The sequence below is a fragment of the Poromitra crassiceps genome, assembly GCF_964638095.1.
Source record: "Poromitra crassiceps genome assembly, chromosome: 9".
Classification (NCBI taxonomy): Eukaryota; Metazoa; Chordata; class Actinopteri; order Beryciformes; family Melamphaidae; genus Poromitra; species Poromitra crassiceps.
In genome coordinates, this window is record NC_139630.1 from 28,243,850 (window position 1) to 28,253,849 (window position 10,000).

At 43.7% G+C, this 10,000-nt stretch overlaps 1 protein-coding gene across 1 annotated transcript in view; it reads left to right on the top strand.

Annotated features, from left to right (window-relative positions):
- Positions 1-575: 575 nt before the first annotated feature.
- LOC310782605 (sodium/potassium-transporting ATPase subunit beta-1-interacting protein 2) overlaps positions 576-10,000 on the top strand; it is a gene marked incomplete at its 3' end in the record, with an annotated part of 16,810 nt that continues 7,385 nt past the window's right edge. Inside the window, exon 1 of the mRNA XM_083643287.1 lies at positions 576-770. Within this exon, the coding sequence (XP_083499413.1) occupies positions 603-770 (168 nt within the window). The 5' untranslated portion in view covers positions 576-602. The remainder of the gene's footprint in view (positions 771-10,000) is intronic.

Here is a 10,000-nt window from a genome sequence, read left to right on the forward strand (position 1 = left end):
CATTGGTTCTGAGTGAAGCGATCCGCTCACGGCCCGGCAACACCCAGCCTCTCTGCTCTCTGTCGGGCTTTGACACGATGATACAATAGCACGAAACTCAAAACCCACTCCCGCTCCCTCCTCCCTCCCACCTCCTCCACGTTTTGTCCTCGTCTACCCTTTCCACCTTGTTTCTCTCCCTCGTTCCTCCTCTCTCCTCCTCCCTTCCTTTCCTAACCACCCTATATTCCCCCCATCCTCCTCTTCGCTCTCTCTCTCTCTCTCTCTCTCTCCTTCTCTCTGTCTCTCACCGTGTGTCCTTAGCTCTACCCTGTCTATGTATCACTCAAATCGAATCCGGCCGATCCCAGATACTTGGAATTATAAATCTGAATTCTATTTTCGGTTGAAGCCGAGCCCTCTCCTCAGATTTGTTTGAATTAAGACTTGTTGAATCTTGCTCCGACATCCAGCCTGCCCGTGCATTGCTCCTGCTCTGCCTTATTTCTGAGGGTGTAATTTAATTCTCTTGTCTTTCTTTCTCTCTCTCCCTCCTCTCTCTCTCTTTCTCTCCGTCTCTGTCTTGCGAGGACTCTGACCTTGTCCTGACCTTCAACCTGTCCATGCACCGCTCCTGGTGGATGGAGAACGGCCCGGGGTGCAGGGTGACACCCGTCACCCCTCCTCCCTCCTGGGCGCCAGAGGACCACCGATATATATCTATATCTGGCTGTCTGATGGATTATCAGTTCATAGAGGTGGCTCACTCCTCGCTGCAGATACTGCTGGCTGTAAGTACATTTTTTATTCGCTGAGGGTGCTTTTCACTCTTTTGATTATTGGATTTTTCGCTTTATTACAAAATCAGAACATCACAGTCCACAAATCAGATGAGAAAAGAAGACCAATTAAGAACAAAGGTTACTCTCATAGCTTACGTCTTCGTGCGATCTTTGTGAGACTTCGAGGAGGCGTGTCACTGAAGGACAGGTGAGAGCTGCAGGTAATGTCACAAGGTTAGAACGGTTAGATTGCCAAGTTTACGTCTCACCTTCTCTGGTTTCAGGGAAAACAAATGTCAGTTATCCACTGGAGACGAGAAGGTGCGGAGGCGAGCTTCCATTCTTAACAAAATATGTCGCCCGGCGATCAATGTCGCAAATGCCACCAAATCTGCCCACCCTCTTTTTCACATGATGGGCCCAGTGGCTAAAATTTAAAATGGATGGAAAATATACCATTAGACCTATATACATGATATGATTTCCTTCCTCACACTCTCCTGGTTCTGTGACTTGCAGGAGCCTGGTGGGTTGGGTCGTCTCTCTCTCTCTCTCTCTCTCTCTCTCTCTCTCTCTCTCTCTCTCTCTCTCTCACTCTCTTTCTCTCTCTCTCTCTCTCTCTCTCTCTCCCTCTCTCTCTCTCTCTCTCTCTCCCTCTCTTTCTCTCTCTCTCTCTCTCTCTCTCTGCCTCTCTATTTCTCTCTAGTTGGGTTTCCATCCACCTGTTTTTATGCTAAATTTAAAATTGCGCATTAAAATCCTGAGCGGAAACGCCAGAAAATTCGATAAAACCTCCAAATAAAGTTTTCACACTTGAGGGAGGCAGAAAAGTAGGGCGTATCGATAAAAAGAAATGCAATAAATGCAGTGGAAACAGTTTGAGCGAATCTTTAACCAATTTTATTCACTTAGAGTAACATCTCCATGGATTATATATATATATATATACATGCCGAATTGAAGAGTGGCATCTGGTAATACATTTTACGTACCTCTGTATAATCAAGAACTGTTAAATTAATATGTGATGTTTTTCATAGCGAGACATGTGTAACGTTATCAGAGGCAGACAGCAGTGCGCTCTCCATCACCAAGCTTCCATCATGATTTCCTCCACTCCAATATCAGGCCAGGATGTTTTCTCTTTACCTCACATTTATTCAGAGAACGGGTTCATTTCCCTCGTTTGAGGGTTTGACTGGCGTCTGTAAGGCGTGTGTGCAGCTCTGGGGCTGGAGCTGTACTCATGTCGGATCTGCAGGGCCATGTTTTAATCACGTCAGTTAATTGAACCTCCTCTTCACCATTCCTGATATTATGCGTAACGGGAGTGGATGGAAACGTGCATAATATCGCATTTTCTTTTGCCGACTTTCTGAAAATTCCATTAAAAGTTGCGATACCGTTGGACGGAAACCCAGCTTGTGTCACGCCAAACATTTCTCCATTTCAAACAAACACATACATTAAGGAACTAAAGTGAGGGCATATCTCTCTCTCTCTCTGTCTGTCTTCCTCTCCCTGCGTCTCTCTGTCAATCGATAGTGCTACTTCCAGTGTGGCTGAGTGCCAAGCCACAGCTGTACCACTGTCTGGCTGTAATTGCTGTGTGGAAACACTGTCGTGCTCCATGAGCACACACTCATCCCACCGACTGGCTGGCTGACTGGCTGGCTGACTGGTTTACTGTAATTGGCAGAATCACTGTCACGATCCTTAAGAACATAGGCTACCGTACATTCAACCTGACTGACTGACTGACTGACTGACTGACTGACTGACTGACTGGCCAAGTGACAGATTATGACTGTGTTTGGTTAGGATGCAAACTGACTAACTGGTTGCCTGTCTTGTTTACTGGCTGGTTCCCTGTCCAAATAACTGATCCTGGATTGTAGAAAAAGGAAAGAAAGAAAGAAAGAAAGAACAGTATACAGTGAGGCTTAGCTTGTCTAGAAATCAAGATGCTCTATATAGCGAGGATTAACAAACAAAAGTATGTCAGCGTCTTGTGTCGAGATGAGGTTAAGTCAGGACGAGTGTGTGGAAGTCAAAATAGCCACTCGTGCATTTCTACCAGATCGTCAGCACAGCCTGTCTGGCTTACTGACTTCCTGGTTTGTGGTTAACTGACTGGCTGGCTGAACAGCTGGCAACGTGACATTCTGGGTGTTGGCTGGATGAGTGAGAGAGAGAGAGAGAGACTGGCTTATGAAAGTATTGGTTTGTTTGCTGGGTTAATTGACTGTCTGGCTAACTCAAAATCAAAACGCAGAACAAGCCAGCACACGAGATGTCCTTTTTTATCATTTAATTGACCTCAGTCCGGGGTAAAGCACAAACAAGTTTCGGCCCTAGGCCTTCCATCAGTGTAGACTACACTGATGAAGGCCTGTTCATCAGTGGCCTGTTCATCAGTGAACAGGCTTGTTCTGGGTTTTGATTTTGTGCTTGTGCCTTGCACCGGACCTTTCTGTTTGACTCTCCGAGTGTGCTCGTTTTTCCACTTTTTTGATTGAACTCAAAATCAAAACGTATTCCTAAATCATAAAGTGCGAGGAAAGAAGTACGCTTCTCTTAAGGATTTTGTCACAAAATGAGGAATAGGTTAAACGTTTTGCCAATATTTCTGTTTGAATTTGGCACAATGTGGGGAACGGGTACGGCTCCTCTGATCAGAGGCTTTCCCCAGCCGTCATCTCCCTGCTAGCAGCACAGAGACTGATGCAATTCTGACTCTCTTATTGCATCATATTCCAGAACAAAGAAACGACTCTATCATGTCGGGGGCCATATCTATTTGGAGTCCTTATTGATATGAGCACCTGTGAGGCAGCCAGGCTCATAATGCAACAACAGAGGCGTTCAATTAAGGAGATGAAACAGTCTCATAATTCAGGTTCAATTACAGTAATCTATATTAACTGCTGGTTGTGGTCGAAGTAAAACAAGTCAAATAATAAATTAGCCGCCGCCGAGAAAGGAAGGTAGAACTGCAGAAAGAAAACAGATGAGAGCACAATAGAGGAGGAAGTTTCCTAAGGGATGTTTTCCCCTCAAACCTTTATCCCTGCATACAGCCTTCCTTTCACTCAAAAAAGTAATTACTGACAGAAGTGTGTGTGTGTGTGTGTGTGTGTGTGTGTGTGTGTGTGTGTGTGTGTGTGTGTGTGTGCGTGTGCGTGTGCGTGTGCGTGTGCGTGTGCGCGTGCGCGTGCGCGTGCGCGTGCGCGTGCGTGTGTGTGTGCGTGTGTCAGTAGTTTTTATGGTAACAACCAGATAGGAAACCTACTGTATACTCAATAAAAGAGGCCTGGGTTCAATTTGTTTTTAATTCACTGAGGCAAAACCATGATGATGACAGACTGCAATCATTATGGATAAAAGGGGGAAACAAAATGGTTTCAAAACTCACTCATTAGCAGAATGAAATGCTGTTTAAATTCTATTGACACTTTCATTGAATGCATTTTAAGTGAATTCACCCCAGTTGACCAGAAAGCTTTTCATAGCTGTTTTGATTCAAAGCGGATGGAAAGAAAACAGAGTGAAAGAGTCATTGAAGTGAATGTCAATCTGCCGTGCAACCTCTGCGTTAAAACATGAATCCCATCTTTGCCAAACAACTAAAACCTCTTAGGGGGAAAATCTCCACTCTTCCACATTCAGTTGCACCATTTGACGCCCCCCAAATGAGTGTAAGAATGCTTTGCTAAATGGTCAAATGATTGCATATTAGAGCTGGGACGTCATGTCATGTGAAAGTGAACAAAACCTTGAGGGTGACCAAGGTTGACCGCAATTAATTATATTGATTTATTTATTTAAATAATTTGTTTTGCTGCAAACTGTGTGCCGAGCTCTATGTAATAATAAGCCCACCGCTCAAACATCGGTTGGAACCGATGCGACATGATTGAGTGTGTAACTGTAACAACAGTTTTGTTGTTGCAACAAATTATTTTTAATCACAAATAAGTCTGTGTGAGCAACAACTGGGGGAAAACATTTGTTTGAGTTTATGCAAGCATCATTAAGTAATGCAAGACATCTGTGGAGTCTCTCATTTGAGATGAACAGATTTCCATCGGAGTTAATGCGTTCGTCGACACACCGAGCAAGATTCAACACATTCTCGCTCCCCGCTTGTCGTCACTTTTGCACGCCCGGGCTACCCCTTTCAATGAGCCCGGTAGAGGGGTTGGGGTTTTAGGCAATGGTCTCCCTGGTGGTTGTGGGTTAGGCACTGGTTTTGGTTAGGGTTTGGAGATGTTGTCCAGGTTAGGGATGGAAGCTCCACGTCCAGCAGAGCGGTCTGCCTTGTCCAGAGGATAAGGAACTTGGCGTTTAAAAGCTTTGCAGGCAGCAAAGCATCGTCGGTGCTTGTCGTCCGCAAGCCTTCATTTCACGTGAGGGACTCGCCTCGCTTCTCCGAATTCAACTCCTGGGGTTTCCGAGAATTCAAGGTCACGTGACTAGTATTTGAGAAACGTTTGCAAGATTTTGTCCCCGAAGATTGCCAGACGAGTGCGATTAGTTCTGGGACTTGAGAAACCAGCAGTGCGACAGCCAGGCCAGAGAACATGCTGATCTTTTGAAACGCTGGCCGTAGTCGTACATCAGCCCTCCAGCTAATTCACTATCACATTTTATAGAGCTTCAGAGCACAGAGGAAGATGATGCGCTGCTGTCAGTGTTTTAAAGCGCACTCCCACTAAGTGGAACACCTTCCTCCCCTCACTCCTGCATAACTGGCTGACTGACCTGTAGATGCCTCCCCAAATTTCGCTCCCCCCGGCATCTGTCCTCCTCGCCTGTCTGAACACCTCAGCCAGCCTTTCAGCATCGCACTCATTTCACCCCCAAACTCCTCGTCCAACTTTTCGCACGTTTTCCCACAATCGTTAGTCAAGTCAAGTCAAGTCAAGTCAAGTTTATTTATATAGCCCTAATTCACAAGCATGTCTCAGAGGGCTTCACAGAAAATATGTCTAGCTAATTCTAGCTGACACAACAGTAGCAAGAATATACAGAATAAAGATAACATTTGAACAATTGATAGAGAAATATAGAAAATATAGAAATGAAGGATAGAGCAGAGGAGAGAGCAGGAGAAGGGAGGAGAGCAGGGGGAATGTGAGAGAGTGATGGGGTGGGGAGGGAATGGGAAATGTTGGAGGGTATATAGGAGGTGGGGAAGGAGCAAGAGGAGAGAGCAGGAGAGGGGAAAAGGGGGCGGGGGAGCTGGGGGTCTGTGGGGGAGAAGAGAGCAGGGGGAGGGAGGAGGTGGGGAGAGAATGGGAAATGTGGGAGAGGAGAGAGCGTATGGAAGAGTATGGGAGTATAGAGGAGTATGGGAGACTATATGGGGAGAACAGGGAAAGGAGGGCTAGCTGACACAACATTAACAAATTACAGTAGTAATAATAACACATCGAACAATTATATGATAGAGAAATATAGACACACATCTTGCAAAGGGACATATGTCGATTTCTTAGCAACCATCGTTGCCGTGCGTCCCGCTGTGTTAGTGGAGGCATCATTGTTGGGATGATGGTTCATTCTTCAGTTGAATGCTTTGGCCTGGTCCCACAGCAAAATGTGGCCCAGATACGTTGATGGGTTTGTTGGTGGTGTTCAACATGATGTATGAGGTTCATCACGGCAGCAGTATGTCTCTGTCTGCTGTTTTTTAATGGATTTATGAAAACAATGGGAGCCCTTCTGGGAGGTTGAATAGGGCGAACCTGCAGTTAGACAGGAGTAGCTTAGCTTCTGACTGTGGCTAATTCATCTGTGGGGTTTCCACTGTTGTTAATCATAGCTATCAGCTATCACCACTGGAAGATAGATAGATAGAGTAGATAGATAGAGTAGATAGATAGATAGATAGATAGATAGATAGATAGATAGATAGATAGATAGATAGATAGATATGTAGATAGATAGATAGATAGATAGATAGATAGATAGATAGATAGATATGTAGATAGATAGATAGATAGATAGATAGATAGATAGAGTACATAGATAGATAGATAGATAGATAGATAGATAGATAGATAGATAGAGTACATAGATAGATAGATAGATAGATAGATAGATAGATAGATAGATAGATAGAGTACATAGATAGATAGATAGATAGATAGATAGATAGAGATAGATAGATAGATAGATAGATAGATAGATAGATAGATAGATAGATAGATAGATAGATAGATAGATAGATAGATAGATAGATGGCACATGGCCTAATTAATTACTGACAAACAGCATTCATAAGTAATGAGTTGATTTACTGAGCATGGTCTGATTCACAAACATATAATTTTGGAGTTCATTAATCATTATTTTATTTAGAGGGGAAACACACAGAAGCAATGTGTATCCTGTGTATATAGTTTAAATCAAGAAAAATACCATGTTAGTATAGGGAAAAAATCAAATATTCAATTAATAATATATGATGCTATGTATAAAGATGTGAAGACAAAGGACAGTACAGAGTGCAGCGGAGCAGAAACATCCAGAGACATTAGCAATAACAAATGTTAAGCCAGAGGATTTGCATGAGCTACTGAGCTAAGCTGTGAGAGCGGGATGAGAGCATGGTGTCACCCTGGAGAGGTCTTCTTCTCTGCCAAGGAAAGCTACTTCAAATGAGGTGTTACAGCCCGCCTCAAGGAAGTAACAGAAGGAGGAGTCACACGCGCCAAAGTAAAAGTTCAAACAATCATTTATGACCTAAGACTAAAGGACTAAACAACACAAAGCAAAAGAACAGAACCACATTTTTCCAAAAAGTCTGTTTGCAGTGACCTTAAAGGACATTTGCGTGTGACGCATATCAAAAGCTTTTGTTTTCAAAAAATACCTGGATACGTGTGGACGGGCCCTGAATGGTCTGCACGCTTTTAAAGCCAAATGAGTACACCGGGCCCAGGTGCACCCAATCAGCCTAACGACCCCAACCACAGGGCCAGGAGGCGTTATCATGGAACCCACATGCTTTGCAGGCAAAACACGCGTCTGCGTCCGCCTACGCAGCACTCAAGCGGCCGGGAGTGGCCAGGAGCGAGCCGCTATACGCCGCGGTGTTCATTTTGACAGCTCACACATAGCGCAGCCAGGCGAGTGAGAGGGTCGTCACAGGAGGTCTAATAAATGATATTACTTTGAGCTTCTGTAAAAAGTCATTTTCACAAATACACGAAACGATGATGACGATGTAAACGAGGCATGTCGTTCATTCATAGGCACTATGTATTAACACTATGTTGTACCACTATATTGTGTAAGGTGATAGAAAAAGGTGAAAATATACAGCGTGAGGCCAAAAATTGTAACGTGAAAACAGATAGGCGTGACCAGATTAAGTACACATAGCAGCAAGTCTTTGTCCGTCCTATAGAGGGTATGCACACCCACTGGAACACGCCCCCTCAATCAGGAATGAGTGTCAAAATGAGTGTCAAGTTCCTCCCTGAGCAGCAGGTGTCAGTTATCTAGGCTGATTACTGCATTCAAGCTCAGTCTTGCTGTGACTCAGTGGGCGTGGCCCCACAGTGACTTCTGCCTCTGTGACATCACATGCATACCCTCTATACAGAACAAAGATGAAATTTTTAACAACATATAGGGGGTAATTTGTTTCAAATTCAGGTTTCATCTGAAGATATCTTATCGTGAATAATATGTCTGATATTGAATCATACAGTGTACCAGCTTAACTTTAATACAAAATAACAAAACATATTATGCCATTTGCTGGACTCTTTTATCCAAAGCCAGTCGTAGTAAACAAAATAGGCCCTAGAGTAAACGAAAGCCATGGCCTTGGCAGTGTTTGTGTCTGGCTCGGCCCGCTGTGCAACACAGCCTGAAGACCCGCCGAGTCTTCTCGGGTTAACTGAAAAAACGTTACTATCACCGTCCTTCCTGCTCTCTCCACCTACACATAAAACCCAGCAGAATACAACACGTTCAGGCACATTCTCTGAGGGTTGTCAAAAGGCATTCTGGGAAACGTAGGAAATAATTGACTGAAGTAGTAAACAAGGGCAGGTTGAGGGAAAGGCAAATGACAACAAAAGTTAAACAAAATAACTCAGAGAATGCGCATACAACCGTGTATGAGTATGAGGCTGGGATTTCCCTAGCCTTCTTTTTTTTAACCATCCACATAATCTTGAAGATTTTGACAGTTGGCAAATAAGCTGTTGGAGACCATTTTAAACCCACTTTAACTCAGAATGTGTTTTTTACTCGAGTGTCCAAACTGTTTTTCCCAACACAATATTCCAAAGATCACTGTAGGCACCTGTGATGACTGCTATCTCCGTCATTCTTGGGTCCTAGCCTTTTGAACAGGCATTACAGGCACTAACCTTACTCAGACCGTCATCCAGCTGTAAACAAGATAAGGTGCAAACACGCCACAGCATCACATCTCATATATAGCTATCTTATTTGGGTTTCTTTGCATGAGGATAAGAGATGATCTGATTTATTGTCAACAGGATATTATGAATCCTGAGTGTCCACAATGTTAACAGGATATTGATGCACACAACAACACACAGCTGATGAAATGTTCTCTTCTGCTGCAGGACTACAAAGCCTTGAAACTCCACCCAAAAGTCATTTTCATAAGCCTGTGTGTATGGCAAGACAGAAATGCCTCTGAATCAGCATTTGGTCCAATTGGATTTCTTTTAAACAGCATTGAGACTGTGTAGCATTGAAAGTCTCCATTAAAATGGAATAATTATTTGTGGTGCCACAAGATGGCTATTACCATTTAATAGCAGGAGAAACGCCGAGAGGCTTAAGGCCATCTCATACGCTCTCAGGAAAAAGATGATCCAAATTGATTTTCTCATATCTGTTGATCCCCGTCCTGATACCTGCAGCGTTATCTACTCCCAGCACTTACGAATATATATGTTTTTCATGTTAGGTAAAAGTGCATTTATTCCCCCGTGGAACAAAGCACTATATTTATAAGGTATGACTCATCTACTAGTTAGAGAAGAACAAGAAGAACCAGAAAGAGGACATGGAGAGAAACATGAAATGGAGAGAGACAGTAGAGTGAGATGATGAGAAAAGGAAAGAGAGACAGTAGAGTGAGAGAATGAGAAACGGAGAGAGAGAGAGACAGTATGAGAGAATGAGAAAAAGAGAGAGAGAGAGAGAGAGAGACAGTATGAGAGAATGAGAAAGAGAGAGAG